Below are 27134 nucleotides of genomic sequence, written 5' to 3'. Positions count from 1 at the left end.
TCCTGGTCCAATATTCGTCTTCATCTACAATTCTTTATGCTTGTTTTTTGGTGACCATTATTGTGCTCCCCAGAAGCCCGTGCACGGCTCGCTCGGAACTGAAATGGCAGGACCTGACTACAGGTTGGGCCGCGGTTTAGCACGTTTTTATGCATCTGCGTGGGTATTCCTGCATTTGAGCCGAGACAAATGGACTGGAAGGATTTGTATTTTGCCTTTGTTTCCAGGTTTCATGTAAAATGTTGAACGAAATCATCAGAAATAGCGAACTACATTCTTCCTATAGATTTTATTGAGTTAAAGTCCTTGACGTTTATACAGAATGCTAGGACACAACAGAGGTTTTTTTTAATCTGTTTTCACTACACGAAATAAATATTGTTCATCTTACAACGATTAAATCTGACTTTTTTTCTTTTTCCAAACAACTTAAGACAGTGTTCTTCGAAAGTGCACAAGCAAACATACTTTTGCCTGAACACTTGAGAAACCCTTTGACGTCTTAAGGCGGACAAGGGGGACGCACGCTTTCGAAAGATATCAAGATGCAGTTCTGTCGTTTGAAACAATTTCTGCCAACACCGCTTCTGACCCACAGCTGGTGTGAGGCATTTCGGACACCTCAGACGCAAACGGGCCCACAACGACAAAAACCACCAACATAACAAAACGTCGAATTGAATATCTTAAAAAGTAGATCAGTATCTTTAAACTAAAAATCCAGATTTCTCTCCGCTTTATGGACCGAAATCTCTTCAACGCACTTCAATCGCCACTGTTACTAACGAAGAGGCGTCCCTTTCCTCCATTATCCCGACAGACATTTTGAACTTCAGTTAATGAACACTGTAAACAGTTTAAACAAGCACGGGTACCAGACGTTTATTTTAAATTATTGTCTACTGAATAATAGTATCGATATCCCCGGGCCAAACGAACACGAGTCGTGTAACTGTTGGTCAAGTTGAAATTCAATAACTAATGTGCACTGGATTATTATTAGTAGTGGTATCAGTTTTAACTTTTCTGCAACGTCTCTTATCGAATTATCCCCCCCCCCCCCCCCCAGCAGTATTTTTAGCTCACAGCGGGAAACTGCCTGCTTCTTGAAAAAAGAGAAGTCAGTCGTACCGAGGTCGTACGATTAAAAAAAAGCGGTTTTATTCCAGAAAGTGTTGCAGCTGCTGCTGTCCGGACCTCTTTAATATCCAAATCTGTGGGGGGAAAAAAGACACACTCGATCAAAGGAGAATCGCCGTGCTATTTCTTCCTGAAGGAATACCACAGTCGCTGTTCTGTTTACGCCTGAATTTCTGATTTCGCCCGGCGCTCGCGGCACTGCGGAGCAGGCGCGTGACGAGAAGAGCCCCGGAGAGGCGAGCCGAAACGAGCCGAGGGCCTCGCGCTGGCTACTCCCCCCCCCCCCCCGCGTACGGCGCCGCGCGGAAGTCGCCCACGCAACCCCCTGTACGACAGAAGAGGAAACTGAAAGCTTTTTTAAAATACATATGCATACTTAGCCATTGAATTGTTTGTTTTTATATTCGTGGACAAAAGGCTGAGCCGGTGGCAGGCAGAACTGCTTTCACTTTACGAGAATAATACAACGCGAAATCAAAATAATCATAGAAATAAAAAATAACATCTATTTCCCTTGCTGAGGTTATGGTGTCCTTTCCCTCCGACATATTCATTTCAATTTGGTCGCAAAAACAACTCGCCTGGCAATTAATGCCTCTTATCTAACAGATTACACATTAATGTCATGATAACGACACGCCTTAATCCAGCTCTCATTCAGACACGCTCGTGTGGACGGAAAGTAAAGCGACACGGTGCAATTTCATCATTTCGAATCGTCTAAGAAAGAGCAGGGCTAATGTTTACGCCCGGGGAGCCTACAGGAGAAATTCTGGTTGTCAGTCAGCCCCGCGCAGCACGCCTGTGCCCCCAACCAGCAGCACAAGCCGGCAGAGGCTGCAGCGAACTTCTGTCATCTCTCAACTCGGCCCGCCCGAGGAAAAGTTGGATCTATTTGTTTTTCTGCTCGTACCCGAGTGCTTATTTTATCGTTTATTTTTATTTATTTTTGTGCTCTTAGTTACGTTTTGGTGTGTATTTTTTATGCTCGACTTCAATACAGTTAAAGCAAAGAAAATATATCTATATCTATATATATATGTATGAAACCCCCTGTCTGGTCTCTGTAAGAGCGATTTCGGCGTAAGTACAAGACCGGTCTCTATCGCACGACGGTACCGGCCTCCGTCCACAGCTCTTGTCACCGGGTCCCTTCTGCGCTTCAGCAGCTTTATGGCACAGAAGAGCCCTTCGATTTTTCCTTCAGTTCCGGCCTTGTTTTTCTTTTATTTCTGATTTCTTTTTCAAAGTCTTGGAAATCTGTTTTTAAAAACTCGGAGCTTACTCTTAAATTACCTTCACACCCTCGACTAATATTTTTTTTAAAAAAAGTCAGAATGCAACGTTCAGTCTCTTTTCTCCCAGCGCTGATTTTTTTTTTCTTTATCGAGCCCCACGAACAAAATGAATCAAAATAAAACTTCCCTCTCTCCCTATGTTCCTTCCCCAGACGCACTCGTTTTCGTTCCAAATCCCGGCTGATCGGCGCCTGTTCCACAATCGCCGCGCTGTGTTTTTTTTTTCCTGCTTTACCAGGAACTGGGCTGCAGTTTTTATTAACGACACGTTTATGAACAATCAAATGGTCCCTCGTAAAAATTTATTGAAGGACATAAAATCATCCCCGGCCACTTGCCGAATACAACCCGCTGAAGTGTTCATGATTTTCAGCGCCTTACGATTCCCAGCTCTCCCAGTTTTGCAAAATAAAAAGTCCCGTTTTTTTTTTACGAGGGTTATCCCAGTAAGATTGTTTGGATAACGAGGGTCTTTCCTCTCTGTTTTAGCGTCGTAAACAGAGGACTGTCGCACATTAATCCACTTGACATTGCAATTAAACACCCCCCCCCCTCCAAAAACCTTCACCTACACCCCATCCAAAGGAGCAGACCGAAAAGGATATCTGTTAGGAGAAATCGAGAAGACTTCCTTATAAAGAGACGTCTAGGTGCTGCTTGCTTGGTATGTGTACGTGTTGATTTTTAATCTAATATTGCCAAACACCCCAAGCGACGTGTATCAGACTTTGACGAGCTCAACCACGGACGGAGATTAATTACGGAAACAAATAGTGCCTTCAGTGGGCTTCTCCACATACCTCGTGCTCCGTGATGGGTGATTTTGTCCTGCCTGCAGGAAAGCTTAATCGTTTTTTTTTTCACCGTAACACGAGGAAAGGATGTGTGGTCTTTTCAACGCCCATATTTAGGTGAGATTAAAATAAATAAACACACACACGCTTTTCCCCCCCAAAAAAATCCCGAAACCTTGAACTGCACGGCTATCCCAGAAAGACTCGCGCATTGATCCACTGTGTAATTTTTGGGGGGTAAATATAGTCACGTGGCGCCGGGCAGCCAATGGGAGCCCAGGAAGCCCGGAGAAATAATTACCTGGCTTGATTGTTCTATGAGCAGATAAAAAAAAGTACACATAGACTCCATACAATAATCGGACGCATGTAAAAGAGACAGGAGGCTTCGTCATGTCGGCCACGGGTCCCATAAGCAACTATTATGTGGATTCATTGATAAACCATGAGAGCGAAGAGGTGCTGGCTGCTACTCGGTTCTCCGCTCCCGGAGCCCTCCCCTCAGCCTCTCGTCCGGCAGGGCTGGTACCGGAGTGTACCGACTTTCCCTCGTGCAGCTTTGCCCCCAAACCTCCTATCTTTACCACCTCCTGGGCCCCCGTCCAGTCGCAGTCCTCTGTCGTTTACCACCCTTACACCCACCAGCCGCACTTAGGCGCAGATTCCAGGTACGTGCGCTCCTGGCTGGAGCCTATCTCGGGAGCCGTGTCCTTCCCCGGCTTCCCGGCGAACAGCAGGCACTACGGACTGAAAACCGACGCGTTCCCGGAGCGGAGAGCCGGCGACTGCCTGGCCGCCAGCGGAAGGAACTACTCGGATTATCTGTACGGCTCTTCGGCTGACATCCGAGACAGGACGCCGCAGAATATCCCTTCTCCCGAGACTGAGGTTTTGGCTCCCAGTAAGCACAAAGAAGAGAAGGCAGAGATAGACCCGAGTAAGTCGAAGTCATTCCTGTTTACAACCTGGTATTAAGGGGGTAATACTGTTTGCCTGCTGTCCTCCATAAAACCAAATGATCGTGTTTATTCCCCTCGAACCGTCGCTGCGAGGTGACTGCAGGCACTAAAATAGAAGAGAAGGAAGCCTCGTAATGTTAGGCTGTAAAATTGGAGGCATGTTATAAAAATGGAAAACTCGAAAAACAGGCTTTCTTCGGGCTCAGGGGGAAGTTGGAGGCACGGGACGAGTCTGCCTTTCTGATCCACCTCCATGTTACTTGAGCTCGTGCTTTGTTTTGTTCTGTTTTGTTTTGTTTTGTTTGTTTCGTCCTGAAGCTTCCCGTGACCAGGACTAATTCTTGTTAGTATTCTAGTATTATTGTAGTCTGAAACTGCAATAGTATTGCAGCATTGCTGGGTGGGTGAAATGTAAAAACCTTGCAGTGAATAGGACTCCGTGCAAGCTCTGTTGTTACTGTAGACCTATAGGAGTAGACAACAACAATAATGTCAACATCATCATCATAATAATAATAATAATAATAATAATAATAATAATAACAACAGCAACAATAACAGTAACAATAATAATAATAATAGACCATTTCGAAAGTCAGTTCAAAACAATGTAGAACTGTGGGCACACACCCTTCTCTTATTGTAGTGAGGGTTCTGTCAATATACTGGACTTGAATAAAATTATTTTTAGGGTGAAATCTGTGTCACTCGAGCCTCGGTGCAATGTCACGAAATCACTGCCGCAGAAAGGGCAGAACTGGATCTACACGCCACTGCGTTTCTAGGGCCAGAACAGCCACCAGTACTAATAACAATAATAATTATAATACTGTGCCTTTGGTGTAATACAATTAAACGTTATGTATCTGTATCTTCTTTTTGTGAAAAAAAAATCCTTTACGTTCCTACACTGAAATATTAATAGCAACTATGAAATAAATCAGAAACTTCAGGGCTGAGAGATTTCAAGACGAGGAAGACAAGGCGACAGAACGGAGCCCACACTGCCGAGCTCCAGTCAGTGCAGACAGGTCTGCCTTTACTGACTCCCAGGCCTGCAGATCGGTTTCCGGGCAAGCGAGGCTGTGGCCCGGGCCGGTCTGGCAGTGACAGGCTCCCGGGCTCCGGACTGGGCCGGCTAGTTCACCCCGGCTAGTTCGGCTTCTCCCTCGGCTTCTGCACGTCAGAAACGTCCTTTTCCCGACGTCTTGTCTTTAAATATGCGGCTGTACAACATTGTCATACGCGCCCATAAACACTGACAACACCGCCTGTCTCCCCTTTCCCCCCAGAAATCGTACTAATTATAAGGACAGAATATAAAGATTTAAAGTGCAGAACGTGAAGCATTACTATAGGGATAAGAGCTGGAGAGAGGTGGTGGACTGCAGTCGTTCAATGACTGAAACCAAAGGCGTTTACGTCTGTTTATGGGCCTATAAAGCGAATGAGCGCATTCACGATTTTACGACTATCCCTCCTCAGCCGTCTTAAAACACGGCACAGATATGACAAAAAGACTTCATTTTTATTTAGCCCCTAGCTATGAAAATGGACATAGTGGGAGGCTGGCTGTATTGTACTAAGCGGGGGCAGTTTGATCTACATGAACATAAACAAAACGGCGCCGTATCATTGAACTCAAGAGTAGACCGTAGGTGTTGATATGTGTTTCAGGCAGGCCAGAATTATGAAGGGCAGCGACGTTACAAAAAAAAACCCAGACGGTTTTTAATGTTAAAAAAAAATAGAGACATGTTTTAAACAAATGCATTTCACCTGTCCTCGGTTTCAGCAAAATATTAAAAAAAAAATACAATTCTCTTCCCCGAGTTAAAAAAGTCTGTGTTCTTTTTTTCCCAGACAATCCAGTGGCAAACTGGATCCACGCGCGCTCCACGAGGAAGAAGCGGTGCCCTTACACGAAATACCAAACGCTAGAACTGGAGAAGGAGTTTTTATTTAACATGTACCTCACCAGGGACCGACGTTACGAGGTGGCCCGCGTCCTCAATCTCACGGAGCGACAGGTCAAAATCTGGTTCCAGAACCGGAGGATGAAGATGAAAAAAATGAACAAGGAGAAGAGCGAGAGCAATGAGCAGTGAGAGGCGCTCGGCCGAGGCGCCGCGAGGAGAAGAGACCTTCCCGCCCCGGCTCGCACCCAGCGGCAACCCGCTCCTCTCCTTGTCGCCTTTTCGTTGTGTTTAAATGTAACGTTTTCCTTTCGACCGAAGCCGTTTTATTGACTTTGAATGTGCAACGTTGCTCAGATTTTTAAAGCCCCCCCCCCCTCCCCATTGTGTATCCATAACCGGCTGCTTGGACGAGGGAAAAAAAACTGTTTTTCTGTTGTTGTGTTTCGCCTTCAAAGCTACGTCGAAATGCAAAGAGACAAAGTGGCGATAAGGAAAAAAAAAATCAACTTCTAACTCGTGTAACAAGAGGAACGTACTTGAATTTTCTTTATTCCTCTTCGATTCTGCGATTTCTTTTCTGTTGAATCGTAATTTATGATCGTCCCCGTCTCCTGTGTTTCTCCCTCACGGCTTTTAATTTTTTTTTTGTAAAGTGCAAATCTTGCATATTTTGTACAAAAAAGGAAAGAAAACAAACAAACAAAAAAAAAACGGGCAGATACCTTTGTCTCTGTGTTGACGTCTGTGGTAACAGTTTTTGATGTACTTTATTCGTGTATTTTTACCTTAGAATCGACCGATTCTGTCACTTTCTGTTCTCCTGTAGATTGTAGCTGTATTTAAATATATCCAACGACCACACGCTTTTTTCCACGTGTTTTATGATTTCTTTGGACACGAAGTAGGAATGGCGCTATGATAAGACGGACGGCAGTGAAATTAACAGCGGTTCGAGAGGTCCGCTGATAAGCACTCTGGGCCAGGGGCAGGTTTTCTTCACGACCGGTGTCCTGACCGCTCCCTGTGCGGAGCTGAAGAAGAGTTTCAGTGTGAACCGCCCCGCAGAGGAAACACGGGACAGTCGGCCCGGGCGGAGCCGCTGGCAGGGAAGCGATCAGGCTTAGCAAGGCAGGCTGTGGGGTGCGGACAGAGGCCTGAGAGGAGATTAGAAGCAGCTGGCAGGCCGGTCCATTATTCTTTGCGTTTGATTCTTTCCTTAACGAACATTTCCTGTGCGGCCTTATTAAACCTTAATAAGAGGGACGCAGGCAAACAAGGGGGTGAAGAGGGCGACACCGAAACCAGGCCAGGCACACAAGACACACTCCTCTACTACAAAGCGCCCTTAATGTCAAGGAGCACACACACACACGCAAACCCCAGTCCTAAAGCCCCGGCCCATGTGTGCCGTCCCGGGCGTGTAACTCCAGGCAGGCAATGCATGGGCCGGCTGAAATGGCAAATCGTGTTTAAAATACGCATCGATTTGTATTGGTCCTAATCGGCGATATGGAACCTCACGAAATCGTGAAACACAGTATGTGCTTCTTCGCGTCGTGAAGAGAGAACTCTTTCGTTCACCAGGGTTATCGGATATTCTTTAAAACTTGTATCTTGCATTTTTATTTAGGCGTTCGCACAAGGGAGGCCGAGCTCGTTAAAATGCCAGTCTGATCGCTCCTTGTTTTATAACCTAGCTGTTGCAGTGTAGCACTTTGATCGGCTGGTTAAATCACGTTTTCATTACTTGTTTCGTATCGTTGTAACTGTTTCCCAGCCCTATCACGAACGCCACTGTAAAATGCGGATGTGCAGCTTTTCCTAGGCTCTTGCGCCGCCGTTACAGCTCTGAATATCAATTTCACTGCAGGCTAATCAGCTACCGACGCCGTGCTCGCAAGCTTGACAAAGGGGCGCTTTCTCACACACTGTAGCGTGACTTGTCGAATATACCGCACAGGCAGTGCATTTTCCATACTGTTTTTATATGATATCATGTGAAGCGTTGTGACTCAACAAAACATTTTGTGCTAAAATAAACAATCAAGTGGACGAGGAGTTTGTGTTAGCAAAAACGTGTCTTGCTTGTTGTGTTTTTGTCCTCATGACAAGACTGGGGTTGCACAGCTTGCAGACGGAGAGCTGTCATAACCCCACACAGATGACCAGAGCTGGGTGAAACAAGTCCTACGGAAGTCGACGTCTCAGCTGCTGGATATTTGGAGATATTCACGCGCGGCGCGAACGGCGTGTATTCCGTTTTGCCGCCCCTGTCGCGTGTCTCTGTGCTGTTCCCCAGGACAGTCCCCACGATAACCACCCGTCCCCAGATCCCGATATGTGCCTTTCCGGGAAAAACACGGAGTTTGTACCATGGAGAACTGTCGGCGAGAGCACTGACCGCCCTTGTGTCCCCCTCCAATCCCCCTTCTCCTCTTCAGTGCTCCCCGGCGGTGCCGTCATTTCTTAGTTTTGTGTTAGGCCGAGTAAAAACAAAAAATGTGCTTTACCAAGCAAATACGTGTCCTCAGGTTTCCGATCATTAAAAAAACACTCAACAATACAATGCTGTAAATATGCATTCAAAACCATTATCAGGCCTACAGGCCTTTGTATGTGTTTGTGGCTCTCTTCCCATTTACTTAATATATGTAGCATTTTGCGGAATTCCACTCTATTTTAGTAGTTTTAAGCCCAGGTTATTAATCATCTGCCTACCTATCTTTAGCTACACATACTCGCTACACGTCCTTGCCTGAGAGATAATGTCTTCAGTAATCACGGCGATTGTGTTTATTAGTTTCTTTCTACTTCCTGTAACAATCTGCGTGCGTTATTACTTTAAAATTCCTCCTGGAAGAACGGCGCCTGCCCGGGTCTCGGGTTTGTGAGTGGTGAGGATGATTCAAACCAAAACCTTTCTTTCTTTTTTTTCCTTCCAAGGACGGATTTTAAGTCGTCACCAACGGAACACAAACAAGGAACCGAAAAACAGCCTCACCCCGACCCATAATTCTCAAGATAAAACGCATAGAACAGAATTGCCATTAATATCAATATTGCAGCAACACCGAGTCCCGCTGTTGGTGCAGCAGCTCCGCGCGTTCACTTCCCGCCTCGTGCCTAGTGCAACACAACGACACACGGCACCTATAAATATACACGAACCGACATTGTTCTCACCAAAAATATTACCTTGGTGTCTTGAGCTAATTGACATGGTGTTTAGAATCTGGTTGAATAAGTGGTTTTGATTTAATAATACTAACTCTGATGCAGATGCCAACACAAACATCAATACTAATATTATTGATGTGCTGACATTAATCCCGACAGTAGTAATTTTGATAGGTGTATAAACATAATCACACATGCACACACATGCTCTTGTTTGCGTCTGCGATGCGGCTGTACCCCGTGATATCCTTTCTTTCACGGCTGCATTATTTATGACATTTTACTTTCTGTTGTCCGTAGCAGGGCTGAGTGGCATTATTTATGAATGAATATTAAATGGCTTTGCTACAGAGGTAAGCAGTACATGGATTTTATGGACTCAAGTGTTGTTGTTGTTTTTTTTATATATCCGTGCGATACACAGCACCAACACATACTGCCCCGCTAAACGACTCGCCTGCCAGCTAACCAGGGGGTTAGATATCGTGTGCTCTCTCCATCTCCGTCCCCAGGATATCGGTCACATTCGTATCATTCCACACAGTTAGTGGACAGTTCTCAATACGCGTACGTGTTCGTGTGCGTCTCCGTGTACAGCCGCTTCAGCGTATCGTACATGCACCTTAATGCTGTATGGTATTCTTGTATTGATTGCTTAATTGCTTGCTAGACTCGGGCGGTTCCTTCCTGGGAGCTGCGTGGACGAAACTGCCTTTTTGTAAGGGCACAACAATACCGGCAGGATGCAGAGATTTTTAGAGCCCAATCCATTTGCGACATTTCCGCAGCAGAGCACAAAAATGCGGCTTTTTACAGCCCTGTTTGAGCCGCCGGTGTTTGTCTTGAATGACGGCGAACAAAGCAGGCCCAGGGAGCTGGCTAGACGTCTGGACTAAATTGCTTTATGGTTTTAGAGGACGCTGATGCGCGACTGTTTCAAAGCCCCTGCTTATTGCGCTGTTTTGTCAATGCCTACTGCAAAACATCAGACCTTTCCTAACCTCAGGGGGAAAAAAACAGAGAGCAGAAAACTGATAAAGGCACTAAACTTGAAAGCACCGAGATCCTCCTTCATGTGGGCCTGCACTGTTTTAGTCCCCCCCAACTCCACCACACACAATCACAAAACATGCACAGGACACGGTCTTGTAAAAGAAAGACTTTAAACTGCTCTGAACTTCTGCAGATAAACCCGATGAAGGTGTTGTTGCATTGCAGTTTCGCTGTTGAGATTGAGGTGAGGCTCGTAGATGAAGATATGGACTGGCACGAAAATATCGACACGGAATGCAAAAGGAGAATAGGGATTCTAGACACGGCCAGACCCAGGAGTACCGCTAAAACCAACGGAAGATGCTTCAGTCTTTACCACGCAGGATATTTATTACCGATATTGATACACACGCCAGAGCAAAGCGATTCCAATACTCTCGACGAACACTAGATGTCGCTGTTGCTTCATATTTCGCTCGGGTTCCGGGCTTTCTCCGCCCTGGATCTGGTGTTTTTCCGAGTGGAAAGCACTTCGGCGAAGAAGACCCGCAGTGATCAGGCCCACTGAAAGGATATCAATCACGAAGAGAGAGAAGAACAGTCAGCGCCGCAGAACATTAAGGTTGAAACAGACTTTTTAAGGTTATGAATTATCACTTGCTGAAATCCTATGTGGTGTTTCGTTCGTGTTATTTTTTTAGGGATGTGGCTGAGCCCAGCTAAAGATAACGTCACTCTGCTTCACTCCTCATTATTCCCCTTTTCTTGAGCTGGAAACTGAAGTCGCCCCAAAGTCAGCTCATGAACCAACCTCCACAGAAAATGTAACAAAAGATACACTAAAATAGCAGCCTAATTTCAGTTTAGGTCTAAGGTTCTAATACTAATTTCTGTACTGCTCGTCAACACAACAGCGAACTTATATATATATCTTTATTATTTTCAAAACTGTACTCTAATAATTCATATTCGTGGTGAAATTAAATCAAGTGTACGTCTACGTATAAATGCAGGTATGTCTGGGTGAAAAAAAAAGTTTTATTGGAGAGAACATGGTATATTTATTTTCCCTTCTTATGTATATGTGTGTGTGTGTGCGTCTGTGAAGGGCCCACATTTATACATATATGTGCTCTATTCAAACAAAGGCTTGTTAGGGTAACCACTTATTTTAGTAACAAATGGGATAAAACATATGAACTAATGGTAGGGGTAAGTTCCTGCTATATACACCTTTATATAAGTTTGTGAAAAGCAGAAAATCTTTGGAAACTGTCAGTTCCATTTGGGTTGTACATGTAATCCTGGAAGACATCTGACCTTCAGTCTAAAGGGGTCTTAACAGAGCGTGTTGCATTCGTCCACGCCTGTAAACGAATGGGTGTGCCCAGTAACACTGCTGCCGTGCCGTGCCCTACCTGCGGCGTGTAGAACAATAAGTAATGTTCCCTGACGTGGCGTGAGTAAGGCTAGATACAGGGACGCGTCTTGAACTTTTTAAGTATTTGGGAAAGCAACTGTGTTTAGTGTGAATCGTGGTTTGTTGCGTCCACGGTTGGAAACCCCTTCGTAGGAGACAGGAATACAAGAACACACAGACGCAGGGAAAAGAAGAGCTTTTAATTAAAGTAAGGAAACTGAAAATAAAAAAAATCTTAAAATTCATTGTTCCGTAGGTTCAAGACAACGCACTGTTAACTGTTAACAAGTGAACTAAATTCGATTTGGAAAAAAAAACCCCAACATAAAACAGCACAGTCGCTTTATAAACAGAAGAGTTACAAAAGGTGAAAAAAAAACGTAGAAATTCATGCTTTTTCACACAGACTGCTCTCGGTTGAATAAAGAACAGCGACACTGATACATCTGCAGGATTTCGGACAGGTGCCGGCCGCCCGGATAAGCGCTTGCAGCGACTGGCAGGGCCTTGTGCGCGAGGCTGTGCCAGAACTTGAGCGCAGGATTCCGCCGTTAAACTCTTCCGTTCCAGGGCTTCTCCTCGTGCTTTTACGACGCTGTGTAAAACTCGACGATGAATCCACACACACACCCAAAAAAAAAACAGCATCGGGCGAGGGAGGTGGTGAGGCGAGTTTAAGGCCCAGTGACAGAACACGCGTAGAAACAAAACACTACATAAACATTTATGTGCCAATTGAAATAATGAGGCTTATAATGTACTTTTTTTATTAACTCCCCGTACGGATTTACTACAGCGTACGAATAGATTCGACGAGGCTGGAAGACTCCAGCATGTGTAGAATTCATTTTGCACGCTAATCCTCATCAGCCTGTTCCTTAGTTAGAGGCCAACAATCTCCTTAAATGAGGGACACTCGTTATATTAAATGTGTGCACATACAGTATTCACATATATATGCACTTGCAGTAACTATAATTCATATTTGCAGGGGTATTTCTTTTAAGCTCATATAAAATAATGAATCGATATCAATATTTTAAAAAATAATTTCAGAGAAATGCAAAAGGGAATTAAACACAGACATATGTAACAAAATTATTCAGATTAAACTAAACGTGTAATGATTTCTAGCCTTAAATCATATTCTTTTTCTTTCTGAATTGATAATTGATGTTTTACTATTGTAAAACAGTCTACGAATTTACTTTCGAATAATTGATAGAGAGGTTCGTCATTGCACCTCTGTAAAACTCATTTTTTTCAGTCCACGTCGTATTTTATTTATAGTTTCGTATTGGATGTGCTAGAAGAGATTCTCTAAGTCATTGTTATATCATAACCTTGTGGAGTCCTGAAGTTGTCAGTTCAAGAGTTGGGACGTTTGATCGAGTCCTTCCTGAAAGTTTTCTTGTTGGTTCTGCCTCTGATTCAAAAGATCTAAAAAAAAAAAACATAAGGGAATTCAAACCACAAATTTCATCTCTTTCGGTTCACAAAGCTATGTATACAGGTTTACACGAGGGAGTCTCGAATAAAGGTCAGAGATCGTATTAACATCTTATTCCGCATTTCATTCGGCAACGTAATGAAATGTCTAATGTATTTATGCGTACGTGAAAATAATATCTGCAAGCTCAAATACAGCACAAGTTATTAATAAATGAGAATTGGACACAACCAACGTAGTTCTGTTACCTCCAGTCTGTGTCGAGGAAGCGATAATTCAGTGAAAACAAATTTACCGTGTTGCTGTTCTGGTGTTTTGACACGCTCCTGTCCGAAAGGCACGTTCCGAATTCGTGGTCACGAGCAGCTCTCCGAACTGCGGGCGCGCGAGGCTGCCCGGGCTGAATTTCGAACGCGAAACACAGACCGTGCAGGCCCCGCGTGCATCAAATACAACAGGCCGCGAAATCGTGCTGAAAGAGCAACAATCCACTACGTTTTCCTTTCCTGTGTAAAAGAGGTAGGCTTGCTTACAGACACCTGCATAAACCAGAGGCTCAAGCTAAAATGAAAAACACGTCACTCTCTGCCTGGTGTTTTTAGCTAGAGCCCTGAACAAAGTTCTCTGAACTTTATATTCCCTTATAAATCCCAATAAGACGCACAGTTTCTCAGCGCGTCGCACAGGGAGTGCGAGGGCTTGAGGTATTTCCACATTTCCACTCCGGTCTTGGAGATGCGCCGGGAAACGTAAGACAACAATGGTCGCACGGGCCTTGAGAGTGACGTAGACAGCGTGGTATCAATGGCGCGTGGTCGTGTACTAAACATCTCAATGCTCCTGTGTCCTTGTGTACCAATACACATACACACCTTTACGAAATGCTTGTATTTTTTTTTCTCTAATTTAGGGTTGAGACAGTAAGCATGGACACAATTAGTTCTTCTGGGTACGACCGTGTAACTATGGCTGCTCGGGGCATTAGTTTTTTTTTATATACTGATATAGATATATACGTGTGTGTGTGTGTGCGCGCTTCTCTTAATTTTCCTTCACAATATCATTCTCTGTCCCTCGCACACGCACTCACACGTGACCTTTGCTCTCAAGAGGCCGTGCCTTCCTTTCAGTAGGTGTGTTTGGAGCTATTTTGCCCCGCACGTGTGCATTTATCTATACATGCACACACACACACAAAAAAAAGAAACCCTTTAATCGTCTTCTACTGTAATCGCAGCAGCCGGAATCGTGAAGAATCGACCGCTTGCGCTGTGCAAGGTAGACGTAGGAGAGAGTTCAGAGGAGGGGAGGGTCGAGTGGGGTGGCGGCTGTGAAGGTTGTGGTGGTGGTGCTGTGTGTGGTGGGGGGGGGGATAGGAAAGAAGAAAATTATCTCACGAGCTCTGACTGTTCTAAGTCCGCTTCAGCTGTAGCCTGTACATTCGCACTCGCCGTGAGCCGGATTTGAGGCTCTGCAAATAGAAAAAAACTAGGGGTGGCGGTGGTGGTGAGGGAGGGGGGACTGAGAGAGAGCAAGACTCACACGGGAGAAAGAGAGAGAGAGAGAAAGGAGAGAGCGAGTGGAGAGAGAGAGAGAGAGCGGACAGAGATTGTCCAAAGGGGCAGCAGCCGATTTTTTTTTTCTCGGGTTCCGGTTGCCGAGACACTGGTAATAGTGGCGGCGAGGTGATTTGGGAGAAATGAAGGGGACCTTTTTTCTCTAAAGGAAGCGACACCGTTGACAATAAAACAACCCGGCAACGGCTACACCTCTCCAGCACGTTACCCCCGTTTTCCGCCTCTTGCGTGAGAAAGCGATGAGCTCCTATTTCGTGAACCCTCTCTTCTCCAAATACAAATCCGGCGAGACGCTGGAGCCAGCTTACTACGACTGCCGGTTCCCACAGACCGTGAGCCGGAGCCACACGCTGGTGTACGGACCCGGAGCCGGGGCGCCGGGCTTCCAGCACGCGTCGCATCCCGTCCAGGACTTCTTCCAGCACGGCCCGTCCGGCATGGCCAACGCCGGCTACCAGCAGAATGCCTGCGCGCTCGCCTGCCACGGGGACGCCGCGAAATTCTACGGCTACGAGTCTCTTCCCCGGCAGTCGCTGTACTGCTCGCAGCAAGAGTCCGGCGTAGCGCAGTATCCCGACTGTAAGTCGTCTAACGGCGCTAACTCCGGCGACGGACAAGGCCACTTAAACCAAAATTCGTCTCCGAGTCTCATGTTCCCTTGGATGAGACCTCACGGTTAGAGTCCTTTTGTGTTTTTACTTGTGCTGTGTGACTTGTGAGCCGATATGACAGAGGTTGACTGTGTGTGTGTGTGTTTCTAAGCAGGGTCTTCGTTAAACTTCCTTCATGAAGCCTTAGTTTCTCATTATTTTGCAATCCATCCTCTCTGCGTCTTTTAAGATGAAGCAAAGTAAAGAAAGCTAGGGTGGTTGGGTTTTTTTATTTTGTCCTCTGCGTTGTATGCTTTTTTTTTTCATTAAAACTCGTTCATGGACGTTAGGTGAACCCAACCAGGAATCGTTTGACTTAAAACAATGACTGGAAAAGGCAGTTCTTTACTTCGCCTCTCCTTCAAGACTTCTCCACCAAAAAATAAAAACACAAACGAAAAGGCATACGCACCCCCCGCCGTCAAGTTGGGGATTTCAAATCTGGAAATGTGGAAGAAAGCTGGCGACTTTCGTGGGTCAGGAACGGTCACTCGCGTCGTTTGCCCTGCAACATAAATAGAAACAAAAAATAATGAAGAGACGAATAACAGTCTGTTGACCAGGGCTGGAACTGGGGGAGACACTGACCGTACAGGTAGTCAGGAAGCCGAAAGAGGGGATCCTCGGAATTGTGTGCCCTCACCTCTCATCTTCTCCCTCGGGGTTGAAGATCGCATCAGTGACAGGAGATTTATAATTCTTGCGTGGGGTAAAAGTCGCGTTCTTTTATTGTGATGACTGTTGAGGTTTAGAGGGGTCGGTGTAACAGCACTGGGCTGGAACTATAGATCTCCCCAGCGATGCACACATCAACACACGTTTCTAGTGCACAACATGCCACACGTGCAAAAAACAAAACAAAACAAAGATATGTCGATAGCCACAGCCGCAACTTTAGGGCCGCGGTAATAACAAACGACAAACCGATACCAATAAACCAATAAACCGTAACTATTTCCGTCGAGCTCCGATCGCGTGCAATTTAAAACTTTAAATCAGCACGAGCTACACTTGCTCCGTTTGAAAGCTGGGAGCCCAAAATCCAGTTCTAATTATTTTTATTTTTTTTCAGATTTGCTTTTGCATTTACAGCCGTCCCAGTTAATAGTGGGGTCGCTATGAAATCCGGTTCCCCCAGAGCTTCCCTTGCGCTTAATCTGGCACTGGAAAGAACTTCAAATAGCACAATGAGACGTATTCCCTTAAGTAGTACGAACGCGAAAACCTCCATTAAAAATCTTTGACCGCGCACAGTTTTGCAATCACTGAAGTCTCGCTGTGTTACGACCCGAGATTATACGATTGCCGAGATTTATTGCCCTTCATTAAAACTGTAATGAGGACATTTTTTTGTGTAGCGAATTGAACTGTAGGGTACATAAATTGTCGTGTTTATGTTTGTCGAAGCCTGCGATGCACTCTTGAACGTAAAGCTGGCCAAAACAATAACCCTCTGAACCGCGTTAGAAGCGCCGGCACTCCGGCCCCCTGCACAGCGCAGCTCCGCTGACATAACGAGCTGCCTCTGTTGGAAGAGTTTTGATCTCATAAAAGAGACATTAACTTGGTTTTTTTTTATCCTGTAATAAAATATTTTACGAGTTCTCCTTAGGCCAGTAAATAAAATCTCATTCATCCAGCTACCTACGTAAGACAGTTTAAATCGCAGCCTGTAACGTTCATCCAGTCCTTTACTAGAAAAACGTGGGCGCTTGTTCTTGAGGCCTTGGACAAATACATGTATGAGTAGCCACATAACGAACTAATGAAAAGCATGAATGATTTTTCCTCTCATCACGTACTTCCTGTGCTCTCCCAAAAACACGACCCTTCCAGGTCAGACGCTAGCATTAACTCGCGGGTCTCGATGCAAGTCGAGTAAGACACTTCAAAGGGCAACGGGGACATTCGCTTTTAACCACCAGGACACTATTTTTCAAGACCAGAAATGCTCAGAATTTTTAAAAAATAAAAATGCAAGAGCCGGACTTCATCTGGGAGAGTCTGGGTGCGGGACGGCAGGTCTCAAACATGCGCACGTTTCATTTCAGAAATTTAAAACTTCAAACCTGACTCGATCAATGCTCATTCTCCTGTGTTTTTTTTTCTTTCTTTCTCCTTTTCCGGGCCTTCTCGTCCATGTGGTATGCGCGTCGTTGTTGGGGGTTTTTTTTGTGTGGAAAAAGTGGATAGCTTTTCTCTTCTCCCCCCCCACCTCTCTCTTTTAGCTGGTGCACTTTCCGTAAACTCGGCACTACTCTGCCTCTATGGTTCTCTCTTGTCGCAGCTCCGGGCAGGCGCAGCGGCAGACAGACCTACAGCCGGTACCAGACGCTGGAGCTGGAGAAGGAGTTTCTGTTCAACCCGTACCTGACGCGGAAGCGCCGGATCGAGGTGTCGCACGCGCTCGGACTGACGGAGCGCCAGGTGAAGATCTGGTTCCAGAACCGGCGGATGAAGTGGAAAAAAGAGAACAATAAGGACAAGTTCCCGGGCCAGAGGGGAGAAGCCGAGGCCGAGGAAGACGGCAACGAAGACGGCGACAGAGAGGAGAAGGACACGGAACAGAAAGAGGAGGCCAAGGAGTGATTGTGCGACCTCCTCTTTTATGGTTATATTGCTTAAAAAAAAGGAAGAGAGACGGAGAGGGGGGGTGAGGCGGGAAGAGGAGAGAGAAAGCGCTAAACTTTTATGACCATCGTTTTTGTTATTGAGTCAACATGTGAAGAGAATCCCACGGCCATCGCTGTCAAAACACATTTCCCCCTGACGACGGAAGATGCGGAGTGTCTTTTGACTGAAAAGCGTACGAACGGGCCCGGACTGAGTGACTGGACCCGACACGATCTCCAGCGCATTACAGATGTGTCCTTTCTCGGGGGGGGGGGGGGGGGGGGTAGGGAAATTAAAATCTCGAGGATCTGGAAATAAGGTGCTTCCGAAATAGTCAGGGAGTTTTTTTTTTAATCAACACCGACAAAAATAGCATGAATTTCAAATTACTTGAGAAACATATTTTTTTTTCTTTAAAAAAAATAAATGTAGACCTCAAATATGATTTAAAACACTAACAGGAGCAAAGCGGATATATATATAAGCCTATGTTTCCATGTCTAGGTGCGAATCACAGAGGTCTACACCGGACTCCAAAAGAGGACACGGACAGGACTTTCTAACTACTTCATACTTCACAGGCCAGAATAGCGCAGGAGAAGCCCAGACTGACTCAAGATGAGAATTTAAAACCGCCTTTGCCGGCTAGTCACAGATTCACCAGAACACTAGTCTCTATCGTCTATTGAAGTCTCACTTGGAGGCCTCAGTCTGTATTTTGTGCCGCTGCGCCAGTATTAAACGTGACACAAGCTAGTTAGTATACAGTACCTATTTATTTCCTACGGTTGCAGGCATTCGTTTGCTGAAGTATTATCGTACTTGTTATTTTATTATATGGGTGAGCAGAGGGGTGGCAGGGCGGAGAGAATTGGGGGGAGGGGGGGGTGTTCTGACAATATTTCTTGGTATTAATGTTATTATGGTCACTCAAGGATGAACCAGGGAACTGCAATCACGTGAAACCCTTCAGATACTACCTAAACAAAGGGAGACTGCAATAAAAAAAAGAAATATTTTTTTAAATGACCCTTCCGAGGGATTTCATGTTATTTCAAAACGAATTCAGTGTTGCTGTTTTTTCTTGAATAACAAAAAAAGAGAGAAAAGGAAAAAAAGTGAGAAAAAAAAATGATGAGAGTTTTTGAGCTCAAAGCCAGCTACCAAGTAGCAGAGATTTGATGAATACACCTTCCGCCACTACCTAAATAGAAAACGTGCGTTGTCTGTTTCAGTCGGAGTGTAATTTGCCTGTCTGTGGATTGTTGCTGCTTTCATTTCCTGTAGAACTTTTTCCCCAACAACTTAAACTGCCTAGATAAACGCACATTTCTATGTTTATATTTAGAATCGTTTTATGATTATTATAAGGATTATGATTTTATCGTGCTGATGGTTTAGAATTAGAACTAAATTGCACTGAGTATAATCTTATGTATGTCTTGGTATATATTGTTGTTTGCGATATGCTCGTTTCGTTGTTTTTGTTATTTTTGGAAGAAAAAAAAAGTTTGGAGTGTTTCACTACCTGAATGTTTAAAAAAAAACAAACTTGGAGAAAGACTTTCCCTTCGCTCGCCTTTCTCTTTTGTCCTGTATCGGTGTTGCGTTGAGTAAATAAACTCGTTTTAAATGAAGAGCGATGTCTCGGGGCTGATTGTGTGTCTGGGGCGGCCGCGCGCTTCCACTGCTCCATTGCGACCATTGCCGACTCGCAACGTCAAGGCACATCCGCTCGCGAGCCAGCGCCGGGCGCCTCAAAATGAACGGCGCCTTCAGAGTGTCAGCGCCGCGCGGTAATGGAGGCAGAGTATATCTTCATTAGTGATGTTTATAGCCACATCTCTCTCCCCTTCTCTCTCTCTCTCCCTTCTCCCACGCTCTCTCACTCTCTTCTCCTCCTCTCCCCACGCCTTGGAGAGTCTATTTCCAGAAAGCAGATAAATGTGCGGGTGGAGGAGGACAGACTAATAGATGGCGGACAGACAGAACAGAGAGAGAGCGATAAAGACAGAGAGAGATACACGCGTTCCGTCTTCAGTAGCAATCAAGTCTATTGACAGCCCAGCTAGTGCCGCGCAAACTTTGGAGCATCATAAAGTGACGTGCTGGTTACTTTTAAAGGCCAAGAACACACGAAGAAAGCTACTGAGAACAACATTGGACATTCATTATTATCACGGTTTTAAATATATAAAGCACGATATAGCAATACAACTTACACGCTGTCCTATTGAATTCAGGCAGATAAAACTGTCCTGACGCGTTTCTGAACTTTGTGACACCGTGAAGAAGGTTCTGATGGTTCCATCACACCTGGCTCTGTTTTTATAGACGGGATCCTGTAGCGACTCGATTTTCACACTGTTCTCGAATTTGTTCGAAGTCGATAAGTCACCGCAACACTTGAAAACAACAACGTAGAGTCCAACACGGCTACACAACTAAACTTCATTTCCACCCCAATCCCACCCCCGTCCCATCCCAGCATTCGTGCACAGGTATATCAAACGTGGAAAAAAAAACTATTGGTGGTTTATTCTGAGAAACGGGGGACCTTCACTCGCCTTCCGGCACGTGGGATCGACCAGCCCGAACCCCTCTACTGTACCTCATTGTTAAACAGCTCAGAAATCTGGGGTTGAATGACTCTTTCCTGCTTTCATGATCCCGGCTTTTAAATAAGATCTTTAATCTAAATAAGGATTTAAAGGAGAGAGAGAGAGACAGATGAAAGCCACGTCCTGCGTCCGAAAATATCAGTCAAGGTCAATTATAACGAGTTTCATACTTAAAATGGGTTGTCTCTGGTCAAATGTCAATGGAACACAAGCGCCCCCCCCAAAAAATACTGTAACCCCAGAATGATTCACAGACAATATAAATATTAACCGTGACTTTTCACGACCAAGTACATCGGCCTGTAATGCGTTTCCAGTCTTGGGCCGGTGATGAATCGCCGGTATCTGCGAGCTATTTGGGCTGAAGCGGCCTGGTTGTTTATATAGATGGCAGAGATAAGCGATCGCTGGGTTCTCGGAGAAGTGCCCTGCCTATCGCACTGAGCCGAGGATGAAAGTTCGGGCTTTTGACAAATGAAACCGGATAGGAGTTTTAACACAAACAGCCTGCACGGTTGATGAATATATCGGAGGAAAGTTAAGTGCAGTAAGCAGTCCTTAGCTCCCTTTTAAGAACTACCTCTTATTCGAGACGTGAATGGCGTATTATGTGACAGGAAGCGGGGACTGGCTTAATTTATACTTTTTAATACGAGTAGCGATGGTGACTGGGGGTTTGCTGTTGGAAATGGGGGTGCATCCGTTTTCTCCAGAAACGTCAAGGGCTAAAATAATAGCAAAAGCGTGTTCGAGCAGGGAAAACAACGCAATCCTTGAGTTAAGAAATACTCGAAACACAACAATAAAGTGTTTTTCGTTTAACTCACACGTGTTAAGAAACGGTTTTGGATTTGAAAAGCTCACCCCTGCGTTATACTGAGTCTTTATCTGAGCTGAAAAAAAGGAATAGAAGTTACAAGGTAATCCGCACTGAAAAGCAAAAAGTCGCTGTTTAGGATGAATGTATTGGTGCTGCTGTCTTTAATTGTTCATTTGTTCGACGGCTGTTGTGGGGTTTTAGTGCCCCCGGAAATAAACAAGGGTGCTGACACCAAATTTAGGGAATGTAGACCCTTTTGTGTTCATTCTGACGCAGTCTTACTTTCATCAGTATATGCCATATTGAAAATGAAAGTTTTGAAGGACGGGGCGTTATTATAATTTATAAAGCAGCTTGCTTTTATTGGGATCTGACTCTTGTTCTTGTTCATGTATCTATATATACGTTTTAGGCTCTGCGTTAACAATAAATCATTCGAGGGCGCTGGTTGAATGCCTAAAAACTATATGATCTTAAATGCAAAAAGAAACCCGGTGTTCTTTTTGGAATGTGCCTTTGAATGACTAATTATAGCTGGAGTTTTCTGTGGCTGCAGGAGCGCCGCTGTGATTTTTAATGAGCTGGAATGCAGAATGCCGTAAAACGAAAGTCTTGCTGTACTGTTTGTGTAGCACGTGACCTCAGTCGCGCGCCCACGGTCGCAGAGATGCGCTGCAGGAACGCGCGGCTTCTTTCAAGCCTTAAAATATTATTTTTTGTGTGAACGACGTTTTCCACAGGAAAGGAAAAAAAAAACGCTTCTTGGCTGCTGCCTGTGGGACGCGGCCTCCCGGTCGAAGGAAGTTCACTTGCTAACGAAGCCTTTATGAGAATGTTACGGTTACACCAAAAAAATCGGGATAATTGAATTGCATGTTAAGGCCCGAATCGTTCAAGGTGAAAAGCAGCTTGCGGTTTCCCTCCGATAAACCGCGTTTGAAACGATCAAAATGTATGTAACCCGCCCCGCCCGCTCTCTCTTAACAAGAGAAAACTCTTTTCCTCCAATTAGTCGAACCTGCGTGCATGCTCCCCTATCTCTAATGATCCTGCACAAGGATTCTCTCCATTCCGGGTAGCAGCAGGGTAGAGAGCCGTCCGTTCCTATTTTGAAACGGTGTCGAGACCTCCTGTAGCACAGCACTAGGGGATAAACAAAGGGCTTTGCCTGCATTAATGATATCCTTATTAAATTACCTGTACAGGCTGCGGGCGGGGCGGAGCGCTGCCCGGTCTGCAGCAGCCAGTGGCAGGTTCATTAAGACCTTGAGCTAAAGGCCTTGTCTTCGGTTCTGAAACGGAAGAGAGCGAAAGCTGGCCTTCAGCTTGCCAGGCAACCTTCATTTCGAGAAGACACTCAAATATACCTTCACCCCCCCCCCATTAAAGGTATGTTGTTAAATTGGGTCTCTGTCCTTCTCAGCATCAAAAGTATCAACACGCAGGATTAACACGTCTCGGGTTTTCTGCACGACACACCAGAAATCAAGATTTTCTAAGTGGCAGAAAAAAAAACCCACGAAGACCCCACTTCAACATGATCGAAACGGGGGCAATCGATGACGAATGACGACGAGGACATCGATCTGCGAGCGAAGCAGTGAACCCAGAGAGTGGGAACTTGAGAAATAGGCATATTCCGGCGAGCGCGCTCTGCGTTTGTTTCAACCTTACAGCGTCACCGGCTCTCTGCCTGAGAAGTTGAAAGGTCAATTATACCCTCGCAGATTTGCATGAATTTGACCTCATGCGTTCCGCAGGGGCAAAGCGAGGCGCCCAGAATTCGAGAGTCCTGAAACCACGGATTTTGAGCTTTCCTTCCTATATAAGGTACAGCAGGTCTATTTAGTATTTGCGGCTTAATAAGACACTTCCAGAAAATTCGGAACGAGGCTCTGCGTGCAGGAGTTTTTTTTAATTCGGGGAGGCGGGTTAGTCAGTTTCATTTCATTTTATTTTCTCATCGAAGCGTCATCAGTCCTGGATCCCATCAAAAGTTCGCCTTCAGAACCATTTTTGGTGACTGGTTGCTGTCAACTTTATACCGCCCATCACCCGAAACAGAACACAATGGCAAAGCCCGGAAATACAGGCCAATAACAATAACTAAGTTCATAATTTCGTGACTGTAAAACAGAGCGCACCTGGCTTCCTTAAGGCGATTAGTAGCCTCGCATTTAGACACGTTCACTGTGGTTGATTCCTGTCATTATTTACAGTCTTAGAATGCACAATATAATATCGGTATTAAAAAAAACTGTAGTTGTAACCATGGCCTCATCAAACGAAAATATTATATTCTACAGAAGATTCAGAAATGCAGATTGGTGGCCCCCGTGTACTTTAACTGTAATTCGATCAACTTATAGTTAAAATATACGAACAGATACAGAACGGTCCCACCGCTTCTGTCACCTGTCAGAACGACTCTAAAAACCCCTATTCCTCACACTTTCGCACCATAGTATCTGATACAATAAAATATTGTATTGTAGGTTCTTAATTTTCCTAAATCATTTGTTCTGGTTGATTGCTGATTATAATGATTATTATCATTCATGAAAATTCTGGGGTTTATAATATATGCATGCACTGCAAAAAAATAGAAATATCAAAGCCGCACAACCGCACATATATTCACAAAGTAAATTAAAGTTGTCACTTTGTTCGAAGAAAATAACCCCTAAACGAGTTAAGTCCTGAAAAGTGATTTCAAAAACACTGTCACAGTTTTTCATAGTTTGCATTTTACGTCCAGAACGGTTTTGTATCCGTTGTAAAATTACACATTGTTTATGTGATGTATAAGGTAAAACTATTATACTAAAATTATCTTAGATATTACATAAATTATATTTATATATATACTTATATGGGAACAAGTAATAGGTTTATTCCATTCTGAAAAGAGAAGAAAAAACACAACGTTTCGTCCGAGGAGGCTCCACTGCCGAAACGTTGTGTTCTCTTTCTTCTCTTTTCAGCATGGAATAAACCTATTACTTGTTCCTTTGCAGCCTAGGCATGCTGACGCAGCTACCCACCTGAACTATATACTTATATGTAATAGTTATAATAATGTTACGTACTATATGCACTTTCATAATTCGTAGGCGCGTAGCAAACAGTGCATTCATTCTTGTGTTTCAGAAACAACACAAACCAAGCTGGGGGAAAAAAACAGCATTAAAAATACGTTCAGAACACGAACTGAACTAAATGCAAACGAGCACTTTAGTCAAATCTAAGACAGTCGGCGACCGTGTAGAAAAAACAAGCAATTCGCGTTTTTCCATCGAACACTCGGGTTCCTTAAAATATTTACTTATATAAATATTAAATATTTCCTTCTTATCCGAATGCAAACACAGCATTCTCCTGTGCAAATAGATACAGAAGGACCTAAATTCCTATTCGAGACATAACTAGATGTCCAATTATACTATACATTATATGTACTATACACATAGTATGTATACACCTATTACATATAAATATATAATAATCACAAATAAGTAAATAAATGTTAACCTACGAGAATGTATATAATTGCATTATAACTGCTCGTATACAGCCTGTATGTCATCTATAGATACCCTACGTTTATACTGAAGACTTTTTAAATTTCGAAATTTAAAAACTCGCATAAAAATTCATTGGCATTTAACGGACATTGACACTTTCAAATGCAATTTTAAATGTGTAGATTGAATCATGCTTCGGCGTGTTTTCAGTATTTCAGTTCTCATAATTTGTTACTTGTAATTTTAATATTGTCAGTTAAAAAAAACAAATATGCTATTTTGAGAATTTTCATATTTATTTCCCGCTGCACGATTTTATGATCAAATATTGACATCTCAGAAAGAGCATGATTTAATATCACTTAGATTTGGTCTGTCATTCCATATATGGTTATATTTTCTTTTTTTTATTTCAGGTTTATTTCTGAAGTTCAGACGTTAGTACTTTTGCAATCGGATCACCGCGACGCTAAATCGTGCGATTCAGTAGAATGTCTAGACAAAATCTGGGAATTTGGATTCAGATATAAGTACAAATACCAGCACTTAAAAACGTAACATTTAAACGCATTTAAAAACAACAGTCTGTAACCAGAACTATAACAATATACAACATAAGGGGTATATTTAAATAGTATATTCCACCTACCTACTTTAAAAAAAAGGAGAAAAGTGACTGGAATTTCTGCGGTCCAAAAGCTAGTTTTTTCCCCCTCAATATGTGTACTACAGTCTCTCTTTTGAAGTGAATGGCGAGCCAGAGATAATGGTTTATTGGAAACACGGATGATCTGTAATTCGGAAACACCGAGCGCAAGACTGCGTCTCCCCGGAAGGTTCTGCAGTGACAACTGTCCGCGAGCATTGTCCGCCTCGCGCTGCCCATTGTCTGTTATATTGCTGTTAGGAAGCCCGGCTCCCCAATCATGTCTAACTACCTGCAGTAAACTTTATTGGAGGTTTGTAAAGCCGGCGGTGTGCTCGTATCCGGTGTGACTGATCTTTTTTTTTTTATTGTACATTGAGCTCCATTTCTCTCCACAGGCCATTCAGCAACCTGTAAGGACAGGCCGCCGTCTGCCCTAGCGTATGTATTTCCTGTTTGTTGCGTTTTGAAACATGCATACTAGCAGGTAGAACTTATGGACTCGTGAAAGATTTGTGAATGCCTTCTGCACGCAGAGCCTACTGTACATCTTTCTACTCTGACGAATCCCTTCTTTCTTCTTCCTGTCGATGGATGAGCGCAGTGTCCTTAGAGAGGAATATTCAAATCCGAAAACCGCTCGAGGAAGCAAAACAGACCACTCGTGTCACATAGCAGTGGCTACAGCGTCCTCCGTGCACGTATGTAAATTGTAAACCTTCAGATAACTGTACACGGTCGTACAATGCAAACGGAAATGCTGCTTGTTATCAAGGATGTTTCTTAGTCCTTAGTCCAACTTAGTTTAGTGGCGATATCTAGGTAAAATAATCAGAACATGTGTTTCTTATATATAATACCGCTGTGTTGTACATCAGCATATATGTGTTGAAGATAAGATTGGACTGCAGTGTACAAAAAGTGTAACATGATGTTTGTTTTTTTTTGCAGTTGTACGCGAAAGGTTAAATATACACACGCATCTTCATAGGCTCATATATCATTTTTTTTCTCGGTAGAATATTGCAATATAAAACACTCTTTGGAGACGAACATAAATTCAGTTTTGATTAATTTTAGGAACAGTTAACTCACAGCAGTCTAAGCGTAGAAACGTTTTTAAAGACGCGTATATGTTCTATAATCTAGCGTGTTTGTCACCCGATGGTTTGGGTTTATTGTACATCAAGACCATCAGAAAAAAACTGACATGTGCATCATATAGGACAAGCGGGATGTTTATTCAAGCACACACACACACAACTTACAATTTAACGGAGAACAGCGAAAGCTCGTTCTCCGGACATTAACACGAGTTACATGTGAATTTTGTTAATACGTGGATTTTATACATTCAACTGGATAAATGGATCATTTTCAAGTAAACGTTACACTGGTGTCCAAGTCTGAATATCAAATGTCTTAGATTTAAAGGTATCCCGTCGAATCGTACTGACTATCGTAATTCGGCTTCTGTTGAAGTTTATCCTTTGTGTGTTTGTTTTGGTTCGGACATTAATGTTTAATAATGGG

General features: G+C 44.0%; 2 protein-coding genes and 1 long non-coding RNA gene across 4 annotated transcripts; 2 read left to right on the top strand and 1 right to left on the bottom strand.

Annotated features, from left to right (window-relative positions):
* The first annotated feature begins 2078 nt into the window (after window positions 1–2078).
* Window positions 2079–8167, top strand: hoxc9a (homeobox C9a). Its single transcript, XM_088909319.1, has 2 exons — window positions 2079–4169; window positions 6055–8167. The coding sequence occupies exons 1-2, from the start codon at window positions 3626–3628 to the stop codon at window positions 6297–6299; spliced, it is 789 nt and encodes a 262-aa protein (XP_088765445.1). The 5' UTR covers window positions 2079–3625; the 3' UTR covers window positions 6300–8167.
* A 3709-nt stretch (window positions 8168–11876) lies between these two features.
* Window positions 11877–15884, bottom strand: LOC148841434 (uncharacterized). Its single transcript, XR_016091042.1, has 2 exons — window positions 15790–15884; window positions 11877–13140 (listed from the first exon to the last, which is right to left on the bottom strand). It is a non-coding gene; the product is annotated as an uncharacterized LOC148841434 (long non-coding RNA).
* On the top strand, window positions 14813–18257 carry hoxc8a (homeobox C8a). Of its 2 annotated transcripts, none has more exons than XM_088915547.1 (2): window positions 14813–15306; window positions 17665–18257. In XM_088915547.1, exons 1-2 carry the CDS (start codon window positions 14967–14969, stop codon window positions 17964–17966), a joined length of 642 nt encoding a protein of 213 aa, XP_088771673.1. In that variant the 5' UTR covers window positions 14813–14966; the 3' UTR covers window positions 17967–18257. The 2 variants fall into 2 exon arrangements, with proteins under 2 accessions (XP_088771673.1, XP_088771665.1); XM_088915539.1 differs by having other exon boundaries at window positions 14813–15402.
* The last annotated feature ends 8877 nt before the right edge of the window (window positions 18258–27134 follow it).

This window comes from Atractosteus spatula, chromosome 1 (genome assembly GCF_055471065.1).
Source record: "Atractosteus spatula isolate fAtrSpa1 chromosome 1, fAtrSpa1.hap1, whole genome shotgun sequence".
Lineage (NCBI taxonomy): Eukaryota > Metazoa > Chordata > Actinopteri > Semionotiformes > Lepisosteidae > Atractosteus > Atractosteus spatula.
This window is presented reverse-complemented; position numbering and strand designations above follow the sequence as displayed.

Excerpts from the sequence above, each read along its gene's own strand:
- hoxc9a (XM_088909319.1), top strand. The coding sequence starts at position 3,626 with ATGTCGGCCACGGGTCCCATAAGCAACTATTATGTGGATTCATTGATA. Across the intron at positions 4,170-6,054 it reads GAAGGCAGAGATAGACCCGA|ACAATCCAGTGGCAAACTGG; the intron begins GTAAGTCGAAGT and ends TTTTTTTCCCAG.
- hoxc8a (XM_088915539.1), top strand. The coding sequence starts at position 14,967 with ATGAGCTCCTATTTCGTGAACCCTCTCTTCTCCAAATACAAATCCGGC. Across the intron at positions 15,403-17,664 it reads CCCTTGGATGAGACCTCACG|CTCCGGGCAGGCGCAGCGGC; the intron begins GTTAGAGTCCTT and ends CTCTTGTCGCAG.